The sequence below is a fragment of the Brachypodium distachyon genome, chromosome 2 (assembly GCF_000005505.3).
Source record: "Brachypodium distachyon strain Bd21 chromosome 2, Brachypodium_distachyon_v3.0, whole genome shotgun sequence".
Lineage (NCBI taxonomy): Eukaryota > Viridiplantae > Streptophyta > Magnoliopsida > Poales > Poaceae > Brachypodium > Brachypodium distachyon.
This window is the reverse complement of record NC_016132.3, coordinates 44,635,838-44,660,804: the sequence shown is the minus strand read 5'-3', so window position 1 is coordinate 44,660,804 and position 24,967 is coordinate 44,635,838. Positions and strand designations below refer to the sequence as shown.

At 45.9% G+C, this 24,967-nt stretch overlaps 3 protein-coding genes across 4 annotated transcripts; all 3 read right to left on the bottom strand.

Annotated features, from left to right (window-relative positions):
- Positions 1-909: 909 nt before the first annotated feature.
- Positions 910-2,987, bottom strand: LOC100830618 (PLASMODESMATA CALLOSE-BINDING PROTEIN 1). The gene is made up of 4 exons (XM_014898447.2): positions 2,659-2,987; positions 1,764-2,348; positions 1,617-1,647; positions 910-1,508 (listed from the first exon to the last, which is right to left on the bottom strand). The coding sequence occupies exons 1-4, from the start codon at positions 2,720-2,722 to the stop codon at positions 1,199-1,201; spliced, it is 990 nt and encodes a 329-aa protein (XP_014753933.1). The 5' UTR covers positions 2,723-2,987; the 3' UTR covers positions 910-1,198.
- A 5,713-nt stretch (positions 2,988-8,700) lies between these two features.
- LOC100830314 (glycerol-3-phosphate acyltransferase 1) lies at positions 8,701-15,116 on the bottom strand. The gene is made up of 2 exons (XM_010233755.3): positions 14,123-15,116; positions 8,701-9,828 (listed from the first exon to the last, which is right to left on the bottom strand). Exons 1-2 carry the CDS (start codon positions 14,876-14,878, stop codon positions 8,926-8,928), a joined length of 1,659 nt encoding a protein of 552 aa, XP_010232057.1. The 5' UTR covers positions 14,879-15,116; the 3' UTR covers positions 8,701-8,925.
- Positions 15,117-21,445: 6,329 nt separating this feature from the next.
- Positions 21,446-24,737, bottom strand: LOC100843265 (uroporphyrinogen-III C-methyltransferase). 2 transcript variants are annotated; one of them, XM_024459435.1, is made up of 6 exons: positions 23,979-24,737; positions 23,770-23,847; positions 23,001-23,070; positions 22,721-22,862; positions 22,077-22,284; positions 21,446-21,999 (listed from the first exon to the last, which is right to left on the bottom strand). In XM_024459435.1, the coding sequence occupies exons 1-6, from the start codon at positions 24,555-24,557 to the stop codon at positions 21,829-21,831; spliced, it is 1,248 nt and encodes a 415-aa protein (XP_024315203.1). In that variant the 5' UTR covers positions 24,558-24,737; the 3' UTR covers positions 21,446-21,828. The 2 variants fall into 2 exon arrangements, with proteins under 2 accessions (XP_024315203.1, XP_003569409.1); XM_003569361.4 differs by having other exon boundaries at positions 22,721-22,790; positions 23,979-24,726.
- Positions 24,738-24,967: the final 230 nt, after the last annotated feature.

The window sequence follows — 24,967 nt, the reverse complement described above, 5'->3', positions numbered from 1 at the left end:
ATATCTTGGGATGGACTTTAAAAGGACGGTAACGAAGGCAAGCCGTGAGAAGCTGCTCACATCTTGTCGCGCGTCGCTCATGAAGTGTATCAGACAAGATACGGGTGGAGGCCAACAACAAAAAGACTCCCAAACACCTGATGGGGTACCAGTTTTTTTGGCATGTAATAAGTTGTTCCGTTATGATGATGTTTAGCTCCTGGAGTTGGCTGAAATGCCATTGTACAATTCTGTTTGAACCTCTATGCTACAACATTAATTTCATTAATGAAACTGGGGGCAATGCTCCTTTTGATCTAAAAAGAAAGTCGAGAGGCCGTGGGTTATCTTTCTTTTCGGGAGAACAATCTGCTATAACGTAAAAGAACCAGGTTTAAACTACATGAAAGTGTAACCTGATGCTATGTCTAGCAAGCTAAGCTTGTCTAACCGAGAGCTCTTTGGTCTGACAAACTAACGTGATCAAGCATTATACGTGCAACTAAGCTAACTTGTACGGAGTAATAAACATCGATTGGCGGAAAAATAAAAGGAGGCTGCAAACCAACAAAGGCGTCCGCTCCAATGTGCAAACCAACCATGGACACGAATGAAAGCGAAGCCTGAGACAATGCATCGAAGGAGCCTGTGGCACGCCGGTGATCATGATGCCAAGCGCAGACGATGATGCTTCCGCGGTTCCGCTGATCGGAGCTTCCGATTGGTGGGTAGTTTGCTTTCGTCTTGTGTTCTGACGTTGTTGGTTCAGTTCAGTTGTGGTGCATTGTTCTCTGGTTCAGTTTGTATGTACTAGTATGTTACTCTGCAGTCTGCGTCTTCTTTCTTAGGTTGTTCGAAAGTGAAAGTAGTTGGGTTCAGTCAGCCGACTGTTCTCTATTCAGATATCACAGCATGGGTGAAACGCGCGAATAAGGAAATAAACTTTTTCTCATAAATTTCTAAGTACAATAGTATGATCGGCAATATAAACATCTGCTGCCCCCCACTAAACTAGGACGGTGCTAGAAGCCGCATCAGCGTACGGCTGACGCTAAACAATATGGGCACCTCTGCTTTGCAAAGTGTTTGCGGCAGGGGAGGATTTGCGGTGCGCAAGTTGGCGTGCGCATCTCAGCATCCAACTGCCCCAACAGCTCCTCTCTGTATTCTCGAACCGCGAACAGCTGCATAGGATTGCCATCTTGAAATGTGTTTGCTCTCATGTGGCCATGTTCAGAGATATCGTCGCGACGAGGATGGAGACGAGAGCCAAAGCCCAGCTGCCCTTGGCTGCCGTCGTTGGGGCGGCGCCGACGTCATTGTAATCCGGAGGCGACGACGATCCCATGCCGGGAGGGGACATCGACCCGTAGTCAGGAGGCGACATTGATCCGTAGATGGGAGTTCCGGTGCCTGTAGGGGTGTCCGGCGTGAACGGCGTAGGGGTCATGGGTGTCATCGGCGTCGGGGTCATCGGTGTGGTCGGCGTCATGAAGGTCGGCGATGGCGGGGGCATCGTGCTTCCCCCGCTGTCATTTCACATCAGAAAACAAAACAAATCAGTCCACGTTGCAAACAGTAAGTGACAAATGTTCCATTCAAATTTTTGCTTGAATTGGTATGAAGTATGAAGTTACCTTGACGCTGGATACTGGCATGACCCTGAACCTGCAAGATTAAAGATATATTCGCGTGAGAACAAATACTTTGCCGATCGACTAAGAATCAAGAATCGGTGCAGCTCAGATATGAGCAGGTTCGACAAGTAAGGTATGGGTGCTTACTGGGATCGGTGGTGGTGATGGTTGCCGTGCCGCCGAAGTCGCAGCTGGTGGGGAGAGGGTTCTTCTGGTAGTAGCTGTTGAAGGCGTAAGAGGCATGGTCGTGGATGGTGTCCGGGTTGAAGCAGCTCCCGCCTGTCTGGATCGCCGAGCAGTCCACCCCGCTGTAGCCGCACGCGTAGTCCAGCGCCACCTGCAGAGCCGACGAGCTCGCGCTCTGGCTCGCCACGCACCACGTCCCGCCACCGCCGCCAGTACCGCCGCCAGCGCCGGCACCGCCACCGGCACCACCGCCGATGCCGCCGCCGCCGCCACCGCCAGCACCACCGCTCATGCCGCCGCCGCCAGTACCACCGCCAGCGCCGGCACCACCGCTCATGCCGCCACCGCCGCCGCCTGTTCCACCGACCCCGCCAGCGCCAGCGCCGCCGCTCATGCCGCCGCCGCCGTTCGCGTCCGCTAGCGAAGGGAACGAGGAGGATGTGGGCGTGGTGATCGTGGGGTAAGATGGCTTCTCCACGGAGACGAAGTTCAGGAGCCTGTTCGGGATCGCTCTATGGGCTGCTTCCGCTCTCTGTTGCTCTGTTCCTGTCGGGATCGTACGAAGACGTGTAACGGTGTGAGATGAAAAGATTTGAAAGTCACACCGAGTTACTGACAGACGTCAAGTCACTTTGTTTCGCTGATAGACGAATTCCTCATACGAGATGAAAAGATTACTGTTTATTCGTTCTCAAATACCACACACACAACCTTTTAATAGAACAAGGTGTTTTCACGCTTTAGGTAAACATGAGCATGCATGGAACAACAAACATCACATCCTACTGATCATGTATAACATATGCGAAATTAAGTAGACTGCAGAGAATGAACAGAACAAGAGCACACAACTCACCACAGCAGAAGGCAAGGAGGACAAGAAGGAAGCCAATGCGGTTGAACGGCCTAAGAAGACCCATGTTGCCCTAGCTTCAAGAGCTCGGTCTCCTTCCAAAACGAGTCAGGGATTGGATGGATGGATACCTGACGACCAGATCGAGAAGTGTAAAGTAGGACCTTGCTGTCGCCGCGGGCAGTGCATATATACCTGACGCAATCACGCCGAATCATAGGTTTCTTCCCCAACAGGGGTAGGGGCAGATCGAGGGGGGAGGGGGGAATAAGAGGAAACTTGGGATTGGAGGCTGGGTCTGGGAGCTTTGCAGGAGCACGGCACAAACAAAATATTGCAAAGAAACGCGTGGGAAAGTGAAAGGCTTCCGCCGATCGATCAGGGAGATCTACCGGGAGGGGGAAGGCAAAGCTTGCACGAGGAGTACTTTGGAGGTGAAAGAATTCTTCATGTCGGAAGCATTCCTCGAGTGCGCGCTCGCGTCGGGATTGCGGCGAATATTTGGCTTTGCGATTTTATACGTGTAACTCTTGTACGTACGAGGTTCCGGGTTTTCTCAAAGTATCGGTTTGGTTTCATCTTTCGTTAATTGGTTTGCAGTTTTCTTCTGAAACAAAAAAGAAGCAGCATAAAGCAGCATCTCCTATCCTACTCAATTTATTATACGCGAAAAGTAAAAATAAGGGATTCCATTCGAGCGAAAGCATCACTTTAGTATACATCATCCTAATTATTTTGATGGTTTGAATCTGAAATTTATTATTAGAATTTAGTGATATAATTAAAAAAACATGTGTCTATTTGGTGGACCTTCTTTGTTAGAAGACCTATTACATGTGTTTATGGTGTGCCGATCAGTTTTATAGCCTAGGTTGATTTGTACACCCCCAATCATAGTTGTCCACATGTCCAGTCTCTTCCTCGAATCTTTTTTATCTCCCTTGAACGCTTGACATAATGTCTAACGCAACACAAATCTTAATGTGCTATTGCTGCATCTTTGTTGCCAAAGTTCCAAGCGTTGCCGGCCGCCCCTGTCGGTGAGGCGGTGGTGCTGTCGTGTCCACCGATTCTAGGTATGCGATTCAAACTGCAGATATTCGTTTCAACTTGCATGGCAAAAGACCTCCGACACTGCATATCTGGAGATATATACTGTAGTCGTAAATCATACATGTGTATATAGTTTCTTGCTCCCTCAGTTTATTGATATGAGATGTTCTAGTAACATCACCAATTTCTTGGCTGCCTCTAAACTTAAAGGTACCTCCACATGACAACCACCGAGAGCCAAAGAGTTTGTGGCTCAACTCGCTTAACTTACAGGTTAACTCATTTAATTAATTAAGCTTGTTACACAACTAATTAGACGAATATGCACATGATACATCTCACTACCTAAATTTAAAGAGCATGTATACATACAATTGGGAATATGTCAGCAAATACACAAGATGAAGGAATACTTATGCCGGTCGTTGTAAACAAGAAAGTACAAATAAAACAATCGTCCTCATCAAGATAATAATAGCAAAATCTGAAGCAATATGAGTTGAAAGAGTAATTCATTACTCGGCTCCTTTAAACTCATTTTGTTAGGGAGTTCAAACTTCAACTTTGACTCGTTAGAGTCTGAGTTCCAACCGAGTTGAGCCGAGTAACATGTTAATCGTTTAACTCATGAGTTTCAAGTTTTATTTCCACCTTTGACCTAAAGAAAAAGGATTGGGCTCACGGCCGTCAGTCTGTGATGTGCAAGTTGTGACAGTTTGGGCCGGACCCCACGTGCCAGTGACCATACATCAATTTCTTTGAGCTTTCTTTTGTGTAGAGAACCACAACGATAGATCTCCATAAAACCTTAGAAATTTAACAAATAGATCACGGTTGACTTGACATCCTTCTTTAAAGTCTAGTGGAGTTACTGTCACGAGGCATACAAACTCGGTTTTTCTAGGTCGATTTTCTTTTACTCCTAGCTTTGCCTAGTTTTTACTAATATATACTCTCTCTGTTTCATAATTCTTGTTGAAATATTATATGTATCTAGACACTTTTTAGCAATAGATACATTCATTTTTTGGAAAATTTAAGACAAGAATTATGGAACGGAGGGAGTAGTTCTTTGCATCAAGCGATGCAGATATCCTTCTTTAAAAAACGATTACCATCATAATTGATTTTATCTAAACATATCATAACTATACCTAATAACAAGACTCGCTTAAATCAGCCTTTACTGTGATGTACGTGTAGTTTGCAGACTTCACTGTAGTTAGCGTATTTAAGACGGCCGGGGGTCTGTTTTTGGCCAAAAGGAAAAACACGGGGTTTGTTCTTTTAGAAATCATATCATTCCATTCCAGTTTTCCACATTCTACAACCAAACACAAGAATCATCTTTTTTTTTAACTGTTTCATTACATATATTCTACTTCATTACCTCAACCAAACACTACCTTAGTTAAAGCAGACACATTATACCAAAATCTAAGCATGTAGTACTAACTTAGATAGACGTACGTCGTAGATTCAGCAGGGCTCACTTGCATCGTATAGTGTGCTGTTGACCTGTTATGCTTGTATGTAGGCAGTAACGCAGAGGCTGGCCGTAGGCCGTAGAACTGATGGGGACGGTGAAGTGCCGAAACCTTTACCCCCGCTGCATTTGCTAATGCATGGCAGCTTTTTACTGTAACCATGGGGCACCAACTACACAATCCACAAAGTTTTTGTCACCTGGAGCAAGCTCTTCTCACTTCTGAACTAGTATCGGAGGTCAAGATATGTGTTTGCCTTTCTCCTTTTTGATATCCCTTCGCTGGCTGCACAGGACACGGCTAAAGCGCAGGGATTTGCTTCTTCTTTTTGGTCTTTCGAGCCCACGCCCAGGGCTGTGCGCCAATGAACGGCGGAGTTAGTGACTGGATGTAAAAACAGTGGGTATCGTCTGATTATCTATGCGAATCTATAAGCTAGTAGTACTCCGTAGTTAGCTATTCGTCAGTTTGGAATCTCCCTTTTTTTCTTCTCTTTACTCCGTATTAGCTTTCGACACCTTCGGGTGCTAGAATTCGTGTGGGGAATCGGGCGCGGTTTCCTAAATGGTGTCAAGAGATACCTTTGTTTTGAGCTGGCCAGATTTCTTGCCCAAGCGGTTCTCAAATTGGAGGCCCAGATCTTCATCTGAAGGTTGGGCCAAATCTCATAAATTTTATGAGTACCAACAATGTTTTTTCCGAGAAAAGGCTTTTGCACAGTTATTCTGCTGGGCTAACCCTCAATAAAAAAAAAGTTGATCTACATTCTGTTCTAGATCTATTGTACTCATATTGAAAAATGCATGTGGCTTTGCTAGTTGCGCAGCACAAGGTGCCTAAACCTAGCTGCCGCAGCCGGCCGACCCTCTCCCCTTCCCACTCGCCACCGCTGCTGCTGGCCTCGCTGCAGTGGCGGCGTCCCCCATCTGCCTCCAAAGGTGGTGGTTGGGGTTGTTCTGCGGGCGTCATTCTCGGCGGGCTGGGCGACGTCCTATTCGCCGAAGTGCCCTCTATGGCAGGCAGCGTGGCCATGAGGCGTGGCAGCGCTGCCGGAGTGCAATTGCCCGAGCTCTTGCTCGGTAGGTTATCGCAGGTGGTTGGGGTGGCATCTAGTGCGGCGGAGCACCCTCCATGCGTGGCGTCGGGTGTCATCAGGTGGTGGTTGGGGCGGTGTGGTTGTCCTTATCTGGATCTGGCAGTTGACGGCGGGATTCTGCGAGCCGGCTTGGTTGCCGGTACAAGAAGTGCCCGCTGTTGGTCTGCCTAATGGAGTGCAGCTGCAGGTGGAGGTTCTTCCGTTGGTGCAGGTGGCATCGGTGGAGGGTTTGTGGTCATCCGAGGTGGTGCAGAAGGCGCCACTGATCGGTTCTACTGGTGATGACGTGCCGGTGCGGTCTTAACTAGTCGAGACTGGGCTAGTGTGTTGTCCCTCTTCAGACTCAATGCGGTCTTCGGGTGGTGTTAATTTTTGACGGATCTGTAGACGGCTAGGGTGACACGGTGGTGTCGTTGCCTGTCTGGACTGTGGCTGCTCATGCTGATGCAAGTGCTTCCTTGGGTTTGCCGCCAGTGGATTTTCCTCCCGTTGATGTCGAGTCCTGTGGGTGGTGGAGCCCACTCGCCTATCACATACTTTTTCGGCTGTGCAGGAGGCCAAGGTTGGGGGTGTTGAATCGAGTGGGAGTCGCCGATCAAGTGTATCCGGCTTCTTCTTGCTTTAGTGCGCGCCTTGCGGCCAACGCGGACGTGATTGAGGCGAATTTTTGTGCAACCCGTTGAACACGATCGCGTGGGAATTTTTAGGCTAGAAGTTTGTTGTTTTGTTCTAGTTTATTTCTCATTTTGTGCTGCAAACGCTGAATTTTGTACGCTGACTGAATTTTTAATAATATAATCATTGAATTCTACAAAAAAAATCATTGTGTGCATCAATCAATCCAGAGGCTTGGTGTGTTTTCCTTCTTTAAAAAAAATTGTACTCTTGTTTGTCTGTACGCTATGCGGTTCGGGCAGTATCGAGTAAAATCATATTTTTTTCAAAATAAGTAATTTGAATTTGTATAAAAATCTTTTTGGACGGAGAGAGTATAATCTTACTGGACGGGGCCGTGACCACAGGCTGGAACGTTACTGATTTGAAGCCCAGAGGGTCACAACCCAACCACATGCGATTGACCTAATTAATTGAAGAAATGCTTTTTCCGTGAGATTGACCTGACCGTCTTTTTGCTTTCTCTTGTCGGCAATCATACGGTTTGATCCATAGATCCAATCATACACAAGGGTACAGTAGCTAGCGTGCTACTACTATGAGTACTAGCACAAGGTAAAATGTTACAGCAATATCCCAGTATAGGACACATAGGCTGTGCGGCTGTAAGAACGATGGTAAAAGCCTTGACGCATTTCGATAGAAATAGCTCCAAGTCTAACATTAAATTTATCCGGTTATAACTCATATAGGGGCACAGTCGCTACTAGGTTGGTTGGACACTTCTCTGTCGCAACGTTTCTATGGTGATCTTTGATCATGACCGCCCGTAACCCACTAAGGTTGGTAGCAAAATTTAGTTTTCCGTACATAATTCCCATCTTAGTCGATGAAACTGCAGGTGTTCTGCTGTCCATTTCAAGATTAATAAAGCTGATTGCCCACATGAAAAAAAGTTGACTGCTTATTAAGTGTCTCGATCAGGTTTATGGCTTTTTTTAGAGGATCAGGTTTATGGCTGAAAAAGAAGAGATTCCAGAAAAAAAATGTTTTTCTTTAGGATCCGGACAATATGTAACGACTACCTAGATGCAGCAAAGAGAAATCCCAGACTCACGTGCAATAATTAATACTACTAACTGAAATGCCGCGGTCGATCTAGACTCACGGCCCAACAGGCCAGCTGTCAGAAAATCTCATACGGCCACCCGGACCGGTACATTTCAACTTTCACTAGGAAATTCCAAAACTAAGAAGACTCTCATAGAATTGCCGGATAACTTACGTGGTATTTAGATGGTAACTTTTAATCTTGGAAGAAGTAGCCTGAACAAGTCCAGATATATCTAGTATCAAACCAATCTAAGGCCGGTAACTTTGAAGCCCTAAAAATCTCGTCCAAATACCCCTAGTAAGTATAATTTCAAGCCGATAACTAACCGTGAATGGGTCTGGTAACTCATGTGTTCATGGTTGGTAACTTTTTAGGTCTACTAAAAAGTCATCATAACATATCTAACCAGACCTCTCGTCGATACGAAGTCAACGGTGAAAACGGATTGTAGATCGGATATACGATTTCAGCTGCACAACAGTTTCCCTTTCCATTTTAACATTTAATGCGCTCCTGTTGTACGACCTCTCTCTCAATTCATTTGCATGCAGGCATCGATTCTTTTGGTGTGCGCTTGATCTCACAGGGAAAAAACGGTTCGTGCTCGCCTCGCGCGCTCGGTCTCGCGGGGAAAAAGCAGGGGTGGACGTACGGTAGCTATCCGTACGGCAGTTACATAGTTCAGTTCAAAAGTCACATAGTGATAAAGTAATCATTGATTAAAGTTTCATAACAAAGCCTAATGCCTCATAAGAGAGTACTTCCTTACGGATACATAAACTAATTTTGGCACATCTAGTCACCAGGCGGCGCGTATACGTACAGATAGGAGATGCATGATCGATACATAAAAAAAAACGGAAACACCAAATTAACTACTGCGCGCGTCCGTGTGCTGGATCGATCTACTTGGCGACCACACCGTCGTTGCCGGCGAGCATCATGTACTTGTCGCGGCGACTAAACCCGGTGCACTCGAACCCGAGCGCGTCGCCGAGCCTCCTCTGCACCCAATTGGCCACCTCGGCGCTAGTCCTCCCCCCGGCGCGCGTGTGTTCCCTGGGCACGGCGCCCAGGAACTCCACCCGGTACGCGGGCACCGGGTTGGCGAAGAATGCGACGGGGTCGAGCCACTTGTGCCCGCTGGCCGTGGTGCCGTAGATCCACGTCGACTGCGCGTCCAGCGCCACGGGCTCCATGTCGTCCGCCAGCTCCGCGAACAACGGGCTGAACCGCAGCAGGTACGGCTCGCGGCACGTGGTGCCCTCGGGGCACACCGCCAGGTCCCCCTTCGACAGGAGCCGCGCCATTGTCTCGGCGTCGCGGCGCCGGTCCCGGGTCAGCCGCACCGTCTTGATGGGCGCGATGAGCTCCGAGAGCCGGCTCAGGCTGTACGTCACGGCCGGCACCGGTTTCTGCAGCGCCGTCGTCAGCATGATCGGGTCCACCAGCGTCCGGTGCGTGCACACGAACAGGACGCCCCTGTTTTTCGGCTTGCTGCTGCTGCTGTTGTTGTTGTTGGCGGCGCGGGCTCCTGGCATTGGGGCGCCGCCGCGGCCGGAGGTGCGGAAGCGGATCCCGAAGAGCGCGCCGGCCACGAAGTTGATCTCGTAGGGCAGGACGATGCCGATGGAGATGCGGATGACGGAGAGGATGAAGCCCAGCGGCAGGAAGAGGAAGAAGGCGAGCGTCGCGGGGGCCGTGGGGAGGAAGGCCAGCCGTCCGTCGTGGAAGATGAGCGGCTTTGGATACATCTCCCGTGGTAGCCGGGATGTGCTGGCGCTCTCCCTGCTCACCACGTAAAGTTCCTGCGTGAACTCTATTGTCAGTCAAATTAAGCTCCCGGTCTAACGCTAGATATTACTCAAACCTGGTGAAAATATGATCAGACTGATGAAAATACTGCTTTCTACGTCTACCAAAAGATATTTCAAGTTTGTCAAAATTTGGATGTATCTAGACATGACTAAGTGTATTGATGCATTCAAATTTAAGTCAAAGTTAAGACATCCTTTATTTAACGGAGGAAATATGTATTTTTACGGGCTTCAAACGCCATGTATTTCTGAACAGAGGAGCACGTTCTTATCTTTTTCTTCCCAAACACTTGCATATATAAACCCTCGTAAGAAGCATGTAAAATCCTCCCCATAAATAAAAAAATCTCACCAAACAAAATTATAGGTGTCAGACACCACATGACAACCTGAGTTCCATTAAAGAAAATGACAACCTCAGTTACGTACTATGCAGCTCAAATGACATAGAACTGGGTCAGACTCTACGGAGTGATCGGACATGTTAAAAAAGATATATTGGTTTCATAATTTTTGTCGAAATATTGCATATATGTAAACGCATTTTAAAAATAGATACATCCATATTTGAAACGAGGTTAGCAATTCTTTCAAACAAAAATTTGGGATGAGATAAGAATGCACTTCGGATCCTCCTGCACCATCGAGCGTACCACGATCGTCCATAAGACCAGTACACACAGGCCATTCACACCAGTTCATTTTACAAAAAATCCTTTACTTTCCACTTCTTTGTTAACACGCGGTTCTCGTCTTTACTCCTGATTTCAACTTTCAGCCGAACCATGTGGAGTACTATAGATCCCACCATTTACGAACTGTAATAATGCATGTCGGACGAACAACAATGCCAGACGGCCGACACCCTACATAAATGGTGCTCGCAGGAGTAAAAAAAAAAACCATCTGTACTTGATTGAAATTGAAAATTAACAAGCCGGTAGGCCCGGTACTAGTACATGCGATGCTCCTAGGCTCCTAGCCTCTTTACATGAAACCTCTATTGACCGTGCACGGATAGAAAGCGGGTGAGAAATGAAGGTCCCAAATTAAAGACCTGAAAACCCGGCCGGTGCTGCGGTCGATCTCCACTCTCCAGGCTGCGGGCAATCGGGCGTGGCAAGTTACTCCCAAAACAGGTGGAAGCCCCAGTCAGGCCCGAAAGGCAGCCGCGTGCAGAGGAGAACTCACAATTCGCAACACAGTGTCTCCGGGAAAGCGAAGGACACGTCCAATGGTGCTCATGCTTGCCGCTGTGTATGAGCAAATGCGTGAAACGACATCGCGTAAATGCAATTGTAGATCCACCAGCCAAAAGTGGCCATGCATGTACTACTCCTACTCCACTACACAGACACCCAGTCCAGTATCCACGGATTGGACAATCTCAGCCATCTTTCAGCGTCTCTGTTTTATGCCTTCATGTGTATCTTCTACTCCGTATATTTCGACTAGTGCAATTGTTGATCCAGGGTGCCCTGCCAAACAGGATCTGGCCGTGCTATCCCTTGGCTCGTGACTGCACTTCTCTGTTTTTTTGTTTTTGGCTAACCGTGCCTCGCTTCCTGCATGCAGAGGCTATAGCCAGAGGCTAGCTGTGGGTTGATATGGGGACACTCATCTACTCCTTCCGGTTTAAATTAATTGTCGCAAGCTTGTCTAAATACGCATCTATATAGACATGTTTTAATATGCATACATGCATATTTAAAGTGACAATTTATTTAGATTGCAGGAAGTAGTAAAAACAAGACTCTGTTATATAAAAAAAACTTTGGTGCTGCAGCATTGTACCGTTTAGAGTTCAAACGTCTTGGCCATTTTGTTTCTGATCAAACAATAAATTCTTTTTGAAAAACACCTAATACAACATAGAACTACATGCACGTCACGTGCTGCCTACTGATGACCGGAGTAGCAGAGCCATCAATAAAGTTAAAAGTAGCATCTCGCTAACGACGGGTATGTCTTCCATCACTGAAATGATAACCCGCTCGGTGAGACACATATATATCAAATCTACCGTTTATCGTTAATGTGTTGTAGGTAAAACCACCCCTCTACCACCCAAGCTGAGTTTTTCTCCATCAAACACTTACTGATCCATCTCCACCCCTGAACTAGTCCTTTTTGTTTTTATGTGTGTATATGCAAACAGTTTATTGACCCACCTAGAAATACGTCGTGTGGTTGGTACAACACATCTTCCACCCTAGCAATGGAGCATGCATTTTCAAACTAAAACTCCTTGACTTCGATGTGATGCGTTTGAACTCAGGAAATTTCAAAGGTTCTGAGTTTATCCATGAAAGAAAAAAAAAAGTTTGTATCTCCGAATTCTTCCTTTTTTTACATCGAACCATCAAAGATTATTTCTAAATATCGTTCTTCTTGTTTCCTCCAATTTTGTGCATTAAACCACAACTTACCCCATTTAACAAATTTTCCCCGTCACCTCAGCCCTCAGGCCCGTTCGTTAGCAGTTAGCTCGGACATCACGTAGTGTGACCATGTCACAACACATTAAAAAAAAACAATTAGAAAACAATCATATCTTCTCAATAATATTTACTCAAAACTAAATGATACTTGTTCCAAAGTTCTATAAAATTAAAATCTAAATTATAATCATTTTATTTCCAAAGTTGCATTTTAAGTGAATATGAAAATTTAAACAAATTTGATGCTAATCCAAAACGTCCAAATAATATTCTACTTTATACCATCTTTAAATTTCAGGATTTTAAAATTTCGTTGAGCTGAACGAAAATATAAACTTAGAAATAAATAAATATAAATACCGTGCTAATTAAAGTGAGAACGGTGGCGCTTTTAATTTTTCTTGCGTGTGTACGAGACGTGCACCGTGTGCGTGCGTGTGTGTTTACGGTGTGAGTGTGATGTGAATGAGTTGTGTTCCTCTTCTTTGTACTCCTGACTGAGTGATAATGGTTATCACAGGCAGGTCCAAGTTGATGATAAGACCCCTTTCATAAATTTTCTTTACGCTCCGCCACTACCCTGCTGCTCCGTATGCGGCAGGGAGTTGTACCGCGCCTGGTAAGCCACTGTTTTCTCCGCCGAACGTGATAAGCCGAAAGTGATGTAAAAAAAGGTCTCTCGATTCTTAAGTACTCCACGTCATCTTTAATTTCTTTAAAGCGGAGAAATGTCTTTCTCTCATTAATTATATCTTGGATGCGTCAATAAACCAGCAGGAGAGCTTGTTGATAGCGGGCTGCGGGACCAAATTAAAACGATGATGACGAGCCTCGTTGATTGCTTTGGAGAGTCTCAAGTAGATTACCGGACGCATTTCAAAGTGCGTCAATTTGGCTTCAAAGTGCGACAAATTTGTATTTGTGGCATTTTAAAAATATTGAATATACTCGTGTCGTGTTGGCAAAAATATTTGACGTATTTTTATTAGCAAAATCTGCGATCGAAATGCTAAAAATGCGGTTAAAAATCAAAATTAACTACATTTAAACAAAGTACGACTAGCATAATGCGGACAAATGTACCGTGACATAGTGACTCTCAGGTACGTACTAGTCCTACGGAGTTGGGAAAAGTACCGTGACACAGTGACTCCAACGAAGGAAGAGGATCATCGAGTTGTTTCTCTATTTACGTACTTTCACAACTTTTTTCATCTTAGCAGCATTGCATACTGGCACTGATGCATGCCCAATCGCTAAGGTGGGGTAATTACATGCATGCCTTGCTTAGTTGCTGGAGTTGGTAGGGGCTGCATGGAGTAATTGCATGCGGAGATGAAAAGAACTCGGGGTGATTAATTAGTCTAAGGAGTATACGGTGGATTTTTTTTTACTACTATTACTTGTTTCAAATTTGCGCAAATATGATGTATTTATGTTTAAAAAGCGTCTAGATACATCTAATATTTTGACAAGTAATATGGGCCAGAGGAAATACCACACTTGCATCGTTTTTTAATACTCGATCCTTGAATTTTTATATACTTTTCATCGGCAGACAACAATGATCTCTCCTTATACGAAGTGGTATATTAGTGACGGCATGTTATGGATTTGACCTGATCGGAATACCAAATTAACTGAGTTTATTTATTTATTTATTTATTTTGGCCAAAATAAAATGAGGGCTAAAAACAAAAGTGATGCCAATTAGACAGGCTGACGTGGAAATTGATATATCTGAAAACAACAACTGCATCGTTTAAACTTAATTAATTAATTTTTAAGCGGGTGATTATAAACCCAAGGGAATCACGATGAATGTTAAGCACGCACGTACGCACCTTGCAGCAGGGGATGAAGGGGTGGTCGAGTGGGTTGGAGCTCCTGACGACGGCAACGTCGGCCATGGCGCCGTCCGCTCCGAACACCTCCCCGAGGGCCTTCTGCCTCATGCCGGGCCCAGCCGGCCCAGGCCCGCACATCAGCCCGGTGAAGTACCAGGCGCGCCCGACCCTAACCATCTGGAGCTCAGACCCCACGACCACGTCGGCGGCCATGTACTCCTTGAGGAACCACTCCACGACCACCCTGGGCGCGCTCGTGACGGCCACCTTCCTCCTGGCCGGCACCCACAGGCGGCCGTACACCTGGGCGTTGAGCCGCTCCATGTAGAACTTGGGCAGGATGGCGCGGGCCACGAGGTCGGCGTCCCGCGGCCTGAGCCCGGAGAAGGCGACGAACGTCATGACCCTGACGCCGGCGTCGGAGCGCTCGCCCAGGAGGCGCACGAGGGGGTAAGCGCAGAGCAGGAGCAGCGCCCGGAGCAGGCCGCCGCCTTCGCAGGCGACGAGCATGAAGTACGGGAAGAGCGCCGTGGACGCCAGGAGCCCGCCGTGGAAGTCGCACACCACAGTCTTGTCGGCGCCGGACGGGATGAACGGTGTAGTGGTGCCCTTTGGGTTGGTGGTGGACGGCTTGGTGGTGGAGTTGCGATTGTAGTAGTATTGGAAGGCATTGCTGCGGAGCTTCCTGGCCGCGCGGTACAGGTTGAAGAGCCAGTGGACGGCGATCTTGGGGAGGATGGTGTGGAAGACCATCTCCTTCGATCAATTCCTTATACGCGTCAGAACTCTCACAAACGGTACTTGTGCAAGCTTCTCACCAGGGGGCTAGCAACAACCTTGTCTAGCTTGCTCATACGAATGGCGAAGTACTGTTCGTGGTAGAGAGACAATGTGGGTATGAAAAAGCCAGTCGTGGCAGCCGCCGTGCGGGGGAAGGGGCGCGCGGGTTTGTGTTTATATAGAGATATGGATATATGTGGGGATATCGTCAAAAAAAAATGATATATGCGTGGGAGGAGAGGGAGTATTTGAAGGGGAATTCTCTTGGTGGTGGGTAGGAGAAATTAAGGAGGGGAAGGACCTCTAGGAGAACCATCATTGATTTAGAAGGTGCCACGAAACTTTGTTCTCCGGTTAAAAAAAATAAATCAAGTTTCAATCCTGTTTCAAACAGCTGCGTATTTGAATTATCGTGTCCTCTACATGGTTGTAAATTTGTTTTTAATAGAAAACTAGTCATTTCCAACCTATGAAAAAAAAATCAAGGTAGCTAAAAAATTGCAGCTATTAATTGTATCTAAATAACATATAAGACGACATATTCACTGCAAACCTCCGGTCGAATCAAATTTGCAAACTTTCCACGTGGGTCATTGGATTTAGAACGTGCGGTGCGGATGAGGTGTGAATCAAAACAGTCACTTAGATATGTTTTAATTTTGACATAACTTTATAGATCTGATGATCCACGTAGAAAGTTTGTAGAGGAAGGAGCTTTGCACTTGATACGTCGCCAATATATAAAGAAGCCGAACATCGATCTTGCATGCTATGAATTTCTCTCAGTGTCATTGCAAGTGTGAGATGCGCGCACATGTAGAAGAAGTAGGTTTCAAACTTTTGGTGAAGTTTAAGGCATTTTTAGGTTTGTTAGTTTACAAGGATGGCAGCCATCACACCACCACATTTTGACTAATATGTACTCTCTAGTACAACTTTGTACTAAATCAACACACTTAGGAGTATTATGGATCAGAGGGGTAGTATTTGACCCCAACGAATAGCCCATGTGGTCCAGTGTAGCTTTGTTATGGAACCACTGCTTGAAGTTGAACCTTGAATATGAAAACCTATGATTTATTTTCTCAGTTATTCAAAAATAGGTGGAATTTGGGACAAGTTCCAAACTGTACTGACCAATAGACGTTGTTTTCCAAAATACTGTATGAAACCTTGACAGGAAGTTATGGTTTCTGACCGCGGCGCTAGCTAGCCTAGACTAGACTTGTACTCCTCTGGTGCGCACTTCTCTGGAGGAGTAGCATTCATGAGCCACGGCCCATAGGCCACACAACCAGGCCGAGCGTGACATGGAGCAGGCAAAGGGCACACACCTCCTATGAGCCACGTGGGCTTAAACAGGCCGGCTGGATGCCTCCCAGAACCGTCGCCGTCGATGAAGCACGTCTACCAGCAGCAAGCATGCATGGGCAGACGGGTAGTGTCGTCTTAGCTCAACGTACGTAGAAGTAGAACCTTTGAGGTAAGGTTGGCTGACAACTAAACTGCTGAAGCGATCCACATGCACCGAGACCGCCAACGAGAAGCCTCTTCAACAGGCAGTGACGAAAGACAACAAAAACAGCTGCACGGGGAACATACCGTGGCCGACATATATCACAGGCTCACGGCTGGAACAGTGGCATTGCTCCATTCTTACTCCACCGTGTAATTAGTGACCTGCTGGTACAGCCCGCTATATATGCGCGTAGAGTGGCCCAAGAGAGATTAATAAGCATTTTAGGGGCCTGGACGCGTGGTGCAGGCCACCGAGACGGCCCCGGCAGACGGTGCCACAAACAGTTGAGTTCTTCCTGCAAACGTACGTACGTGCCAAATTAAAACCTCTCTAGGAATGGCACTGACGCAGTGTGCTTGTACATGTCTGTGTTTGTCACTGTCTTTGGCAACTCTTTCCGTAGCTAGCGACTTTTACTAGCGAGCTTATAGGCACTGTCGCACTGGGTGACCATCCGGCAGGGAGATTAAGGAACGAACTCTAGTGGCTCCTCGGCATCACCCTAGCTAGCCGCTCGCGTACACCTCACCACTATATAAAAATGCTAGAACGTACAGCTAGGCCAAGTAGGGCGGCCGGCCGAGGTTGCGTGTTCATAGAGCTAAGCCATGCACGTTTCAAAGCTGTACGTACAGAAGTTAATTGATTTAATGGCATGTCACCGCTGTCCAGAACAGAACTGCAGCACGATAAAATCAATCAGTTGATCGATCGAAACTGGCTAGCTAACCCCCACGTAACGTACGTCCGCACCAGGAGCTAGTAGGCCCCATGCATTCACCGAAATCAAGCCTGACAACCCCGTACAGACCGGTCGATCTATCCAAGTCATCTCTGATCGAACTTTAACTGTATGCGCTGTGTATATGATGGATGATCAGTAAACATTCTGACAGGAACTGAAGCACATGAATACCGTACGTACCCGCACGTAACTCCCATCAAGGATCAGTATTTTGAAACGCGGGTGACCGACGCAACACTAGCGTTCGTTTGACGTTTGCTGGGGGGCCGCCGCCCGGCCGGGACGGTGTGGTACGTACAAGGATGACAGCCCCATCGACATTGATTCCGCTCGGGTCCGATATATATGCTTCGTCACTTCGTGACTTCGTCGCGTCGCGCCTGAAACGGGCACCGCACGGATGTGCATTTGCATGAGCTAGTGTGCATCCAGCGGACAGCGATAGCACGGACGTGTTACCAGACAGGAAAGCACGTAACTGCACTTCTCGGAAAAGATCCCAACGGGTGGAAGCATCGATCACATGCTGACCAGCTGCATCATGTGAAAACACAGACATGCATGCACGCACGCAGTCAGTGTAGTCGTTTTGCTACTTAATGCACGCGGGAGTGTGATTATTTTACATCGCAGCATTCAATACACGTCTCTAGTTCTGAAAAATGAAAAAGAAAATAAACAGGCTAGCGGACTCTGTTGTCTCTTTGTGGTCCAACTTCGTTTTCTCCTTGTCCAGCATGTTTCCAAACACATCCTTAGTTGTAAGGGCCTTTTTTATCCACACAATTCTAAAAACACAGGAGTAAATTAAAGAGCATGATACAACGCAGCTGCAAAACAGAGGATTGGAAAACACAATTTGTTTTATATATTTGGTCATTTGATTCGCAGGAATAGGGAAAACATAGGAGTCTCTTTTGATAAAATGGTCAAATTAAGTCAAACTAAATGCAAAAATAAAATTCTAATATTAATTTATTAAACACTCTTTGCTTGTTTATCATGCCAAGGATTCTAAAAAAGAGGTCCAAGTGGATTGTAAAAATCTAACATTTTTCCTTTGCAACTAAGGTTATAGAAAAAATTCCTGTATTTTTTCTTTGCTGCATTCCTTCGAATCAAACAGATGAATAGTGTCACCAAAGGAAAATTTCCTATTCATATGTTTTTCCTACACTCTTCCCACAAATCAGAGAGGGCCGAAGAATTTCAATTCCCACCGCAGAGAAAACTTACTGAATGTCATTGCTCCTGACAGCGGGCTTGCCTGTCTGGTGAATGCTTTATGCCACGCGGGTTTTCAAAGTTATTCATTGGTCGTCTTTATTTTAGTTTCTTCGATCTGTTGTGATGTCTTTACTCAATCAATAAAATCAAATCATCGGTCTAATTAAAAAATCAACAGAATTCAGTAGAAGCCAAACTCTAATTAATGACTTTTGTTAGTCACTTGATCAAAATCCAACCATCCTCTTTCACACCCCACTTATAAAAAAAACCCTTGGATTATGTATTACTTCTGCCTAAAACAATTAACTCCTCAGCCTGGATTGACGGCCTAAGGCTTTGGTTAAGACTTAGAGCGGCAGAACAAGCCATGAGAAGCTAATTAACCCTAGCTCTATATATAAAATGCAAATTCCGACGATAACTAACAGGCTAATGAACAACAAAAACAAAACTAACTATCTTTTTTTCGAGAGGAACAAAACTAACAGTCTAATACAATGGAGATTAGCTCTTACAAGTTTTAAGAGAAGATAGTTAATATCCTCCTTATTGACTCAACCAATAAATGTAGCATGTTTCAGCCCTGCTTGCAAACTACCAATCCAGCTATCTTCTACCCCAGTCTAATTCATGAATTTTAACTTGAAATGATGTTTGTACGTCGTATGCCCCTCAGCCTCGGGAGGCATATGTATGAACCACCTAGCTCACTTAGCACATGTCACTTCAGTAGCAGTTTCTGGTTAGCTCGCTCAGACTTCAGCAGGAGCTGATGGGCTGGATACCAGCAATCACGACAACCCTGGATAAAGCTGTTTTTTGCAACGAAGAAAAGAAAAGAAAAACTTGCCTAACATGAAATTTGACTTTCTTCTGGCAATGCATACAAGAGCATTAATTAGTTCTCAGTTTCTCATCCCGCCCACTACAGTAGGCGTACTACTCATCACAGAAGTCCAAATCTGCGCTTCCTCTGGATGACTAGGAATACACGAGATAACTGAGGCAGAAAATGTACTCCCTCCGTTCCATATCAAGTGACTTTTTATTACATGTATCTAGACGTTTTTTAGACATAGATACATCCATATTTTGACAAATTTGACTCACTTAATATGCGACAGAGGAAGTAGCTAGTTTCATGTAAGTCAACTCTCCACTAATCTTGTTATTTGTTCATTTTCCATTAATACACCAACACAATAGATATCACATATATAATATTAGACACAAAAATGTATCAGCATCTAGAATATCGAATAAGTATACTATGAAAATATATATCATGATAGAATTAATAAAACTAATTTAGAGTTGTAGATGCCGGTAGATTTTTCTATGAACTCAATTGGTCAAAGTTTAAGAAGTTCGACTTAGGACAAAGTCAGGGGCGGAGCCAGAAAAATCTGCCAATAGGTTCGTCCAAGATTTGGGCATAAACTAACTATATTATTGTCCTCGAATTTTTGCTGGAAGAACATGCATCGGTGTACTTGGATACTCTTATTGCTACTGCCTCCTGGTATTTGTGGTGGGAGCGCCGCCAAGGCCTCCGTAGCGAGGCTGTGCAAATCCCACGACACTCGGCATTGTCGATTCGAGTGGCAGCAGAGAACTTTGCCCGTGCTCATGGCAAGAATGCACGCATTAGGAGACATGGTTGGGAGAAAACCACCACATAGCATCATTAAGCTCAATGTGGATGTAGCACTAGATGAGGATAGACTTGATGGGGCAATTGGAGCTGTCCCGCCAGACCACAAGGGCGAATTTGTCGCAGCAGCAAATCAAAAATTTACTAGGTGGCCGACTGTCCCTGTTGCTGAAGTGATGACCTTGCGCCTAAGTTTGGAACTTGCTCATACTGCAGGATGTAGTCGGTTGCTGGTTACCTTAGATAGCATGGATGTCGTTGATGCTATTAATAGGGGGGGAAATCAGCTGCTCTCGGTGCGGCGGTACTTGATGATTGCCTTCAGATTGTTCTAGGATCACTTTTGTTCATTGTGGCTCATGAGTTAGCTCAGCTAGCTAAATTCTCTCATCCGCTAGTTTGGTTGGATAATCCTTCTGATAGTATCGTGCCTCCTCTTTTGAAGGATGTAACAATTATTGAAATGAATAAAGAGGTGTTTTACTTGGTAAAAGAAAGGAGGCGGAATCCTAATCGTTCTTCACCTCTCTTGGACGTCCCCACCTGCCTTCCCCTTCCCTTCTACTCTGTATATAATACCACCAGCCCGTTGCTTGTTCTTTGACTAGCCAAAGGCACACGTGTTGCTACGGAAGTAAAAGTATATATTACATGCATGAGTTGTTTTAAATACTTGCGTGCTCATATTTTTCCAATTTTATGCTAAATAAGAATTCTCTCAAGATATTTATTTGAGAAAAAATATCTCAAAAGTATACATCAAACCAAATCAACTACAATAAAAGATCTTGATACATATTTAAATCACATTGAATGAGTGACAATCGAGGGATTATCTAACAAGCTAGGGTGTAGTCTCCATAGATGAATTGACAACAACCAACTCAAATCTTTATAAATGTAAAGAAAAGATATAACTTTTAGGGATTAGAGTTTCGTGTTTAGATTTACCGTGTTTCCAACGGCAATATTGACATTGGTTTACTGAGACGGCATCATCTTGTATGCAGTGTTGTCGGAGCGTCAAGGTAGTCTCCACCAAATTATTGTGTATTTCTCATCTATAGATTGGGGCACCTGATACACCAGCGACACTTTTCACGTGGAGAGTGATACCTATTTTTGTTTTAGCAAAACCGTGCAGGCCCATAAAGTAGTTCAGCACAAAAGCAATAGGCCGGCCCAATATGCACCGAGCACCGGTGCACGCCCCGGGAGGCCGGGACGCGAGGCGCTAAAAAATGGAGGGTCCCTTTGGGATTAAGCTATTACTCCTATATGACAGGGCCATATAACAGGTTGAACAATACGGTCAACAAAAAGTGGGCGCAGGGCTATTTAAGGAGAAGTGTTTGGAATGACAGTGCAATAGTTGTAGCTAGTTTGGAGATATAGTGGAAAGACGTGAAATCTAGCATGAATCTTATTCAAAAACTTGTGATCAAATCGAACAAATGAGCTTTAAGGAAAATGCTGACATACAGCGGCTAACAGCCTAACAGACAGCGTATCAGACAGTTAGGCTGTAAATATTGGTATTGGCCAAACTCAACTAGGCTGAAGCCTGAAGAATGAAGATTTGTCGCAGCTGTAGATTCGGCCAAATCACGACTCTCAGCACCAGTTCAAGTGTAACCCTGTTCTCTGAGGTTGTTATGTACGTCTTCTGTAATATTCATACTCCCTGTATCCTGCTGTCTTCAGGGAACTGGAAAGGTTCATATCCGAAAGATGATGTTGCTCGGGATCACTCAGTATTTGGTTCAGGAGTACTGCTATCTTGTGGTCTCAGCTGCGTAAGAGTTCTCAATCTTCAGCGCATCCTGTTCAGACGATTCAACCCAAAAGGGTGACAAGGCCACCACCTTTCCTATGATTATCAGAGTTGGAGAAACAAGCTCTGCCGATTTGACTTCATCCACAAGATCTTTTAACATTGAAAATACCTACAGGAAAGGAAATATTCAGTAGAGGAAGCTATGGTTCAAACACATATTAGACGTGAGGCTCCATGGCTCAGTACCATTCTCTGTTGAGGGGTAGTCCCACGCTCTACTGCAACAGCAGGAGTATCTGGTGGAAGGCCATGCTTCATTAGCTTCGGAGCAAGAGATGGCAGTGTTGACAAACCCATATACACAACCAAAGTTGTGTCCGGGTCAGCTGCATTCTCTGCCACAAATAGAGGATCTGTCCCACCATTTCTAGAGTGACCAGTTAAAAACCTGACACTGCAGACACGATTTGTGTAAGAAATATATTAGTCAGCATTCATAAACACTTTCCCATTGCGTAATGCAGCATAACAAATGAACCCGTGGCTGTTGTCTGTTTGTTTTGCATGATAAAGAATAATAGAGTATAGCCAACCATCTTATGTTCCTTTAGGGTTTAGGGGCAACATGTATGACACATATACATGTACGATCAGTGGTGGTGCCAGGACTCTAACCCTGTGATGTCAAATGCGTTATCATGTAAAAGATTTATCTAGTTTTCTATTTTTCCACATGAATTTGCAATTATATTTTATGGTTTTGCCAAAAAGCTGTATGGTCAACTGACCACACAGCCTCAAATGTGACTTTGCCACTGTGTACAACCTGGAACAGAAATCAGTCGGAAACATCGCGAGTATGATAGAAGAGCGAGTGTTGCTAATTTTACCTGGTGGCAACACCTCGATGGGTTAGTGGAATACCAAGGTCAGCTGCAATTCCCGAAGCAGAAGTGATTCCTGCAGATTTTTGGACACAAGTAAATAAGTACTCCCTCCGATCCAAAATTATTGTCGAAATATTACATGTATCTAGACGTTTTTTAAGAAAAGATACATCCATATTTGGGCAAATTTGAGTCAAGAATTTAGGATCAGAGGGAGTAATTAGTAACTGTTTCGCAACTAACGGTAGAAATTATCCAAGCTGCCATCACAGCTTTGTTATACCTGGTATAACTTCAACTCTAATTCCTTGCTGTTGTAGGAAATCCATCTCTTCTCCACCCCTTCCAAAGACCTGAAGAGAAAGGCCATTAATATACTCCCTCCAGTGTAATGGTACATATAACTTATCACGAGTTTTTGCTGGAGTGTATGTTTGACAAAACTTAAACTTGAACAAGCATCCAAATAATGGCATTTTTCTCATTTAAATAAATGTTGGCATCTTGCAGTAACATCCTTGACAAGTCCCCTAAAAAAACATCCTTGAAAAGGGAGGTTGCTCATAGCCAGATAATCTTCTTGTTAGCATTTTATGCTACAATGCATTTGCATATTTTGTTCTCTACCACCGCTGAACTTCTGAAGGATTTAAGAATGCGCATGCAAAATTATAGATCATGCTTTGCTGGCTAACGTTATACAGTTCCAGCAAAGGAGAACATTCATTGTTCCACTCAGTTTATGTGAACAAGGTTTGCCATTTAACATCAATGCGCGTATGTTCCCCTAGAGAGCATAATCGATTAATGGCACTATTTCCAAATCAGTATCTGCTTTATAAATCCATCAGTTGGAAATGTCCACAACTAACCAAATACGTTAACAAGATGAATTATCATTTCCACCAACAAAATTAATCTGGGAGATGAAACGTAACACAACCAATAAGCGAAATTTCAAAACATATTTAATTCAGCTAGTTTAACAACTGGCACTGACAAGAATCATCAGGTACTACAAGTCTACTAGTATATAAGCAGCATAGTATTACCAGAGGATCGCCTCCTTTCAACCGCACCACACTGGCACCAGCCTCCGCAAAACTGAGGAGCAACTCATGAATCTCTTCCTGCATTACAACAGCCAACAAGCTTACAAATTGCAAACATGAAACATATCATTGGCATTCCGAACTACACATAAACCTCAAATCGCCCGAATTGGAATTTGAACACCGAATGAAGGATCCTTGTGACTGACCTGGGTGCGGCTGTGGTATCCGGCCGTCTTGCCGACGTAGAGTAGCCTGGCGCTGTCCCCAACCAAATCGAGCACTTCGTTGGACACGAGCCGATCGTACAGCACCAGGTCCGCCGCCTCGATGGCCTGCACCGCCTTGAGCGTGAGGAGCTCCGAGTCCCCAGGCCCCGTCCCCACCAGCGCCACCCTCCCTGGCCCGCTGGCGCCGCCCTCCTCTTCCAGTCCTTTCCCTCTGGAAGCCCTCAGGACCTCCAGGAGCCTCCGCAGCTCCGGTAGCTGCAGCGCGATCTCGTCGTCCCGGCGCCCCGAAGCCGCCGCCGCCGCCACCGCTGCTGCAGCGGCGGACGAGGAAGTGGAGGAGGGGGAGGAGGAGTCTTCGGCGGTGTAGGACCAGGCGTCGCGGCGGTACCGCGAGGATGAAGTGGCCTCGGTGAACGGCGAGGAGGCGGCGGCGCAGATGGCGGCGGCGGGAGTGGAGGAAGGCCTCGCGGAAGTGGCGAAAGAGGTGGAGGAGGTGGTTGCCACGGAAATGGAAGCGGAGAGCGGCTGGAAGCGGGGAGGTCGGAGGGCGAGAGCCATGGGAACACAGGGGCAGGGGGGAGTGGACCGTGCACGGAAGGGGATGCTCAGGTGGTGTGGCTATTATATACTGGGTCTGGGACTGAGGTGAGGTGAGAAGCAGAGTAGAGGAGAGCTGGAGCCGGGTGGTTCGTTACTCTGGTGTGGTTTTGGGTGGGCGAAGGGGTGGAGGGAGGGAAAGGGGGAGCGGACCATCTCAGACGAGGGAGGAGGGGACGATGGCCTTTTCCCTTGGATGATGATTAAAAAATGTGGCTTTGCAAGCGTCGAAGGGCCAGGTTCAATGAACCGCTTACCTGGGGCCCGGGGCTGGTTCGAGGAGGTAGCCAAGTGGGACTGGGAGTGCGTCTCGCCCCTCGGAGTGTTGATTTTGGCTGCGCCCGGGGGCTGCGGCCTGCGCCGGGATCGTG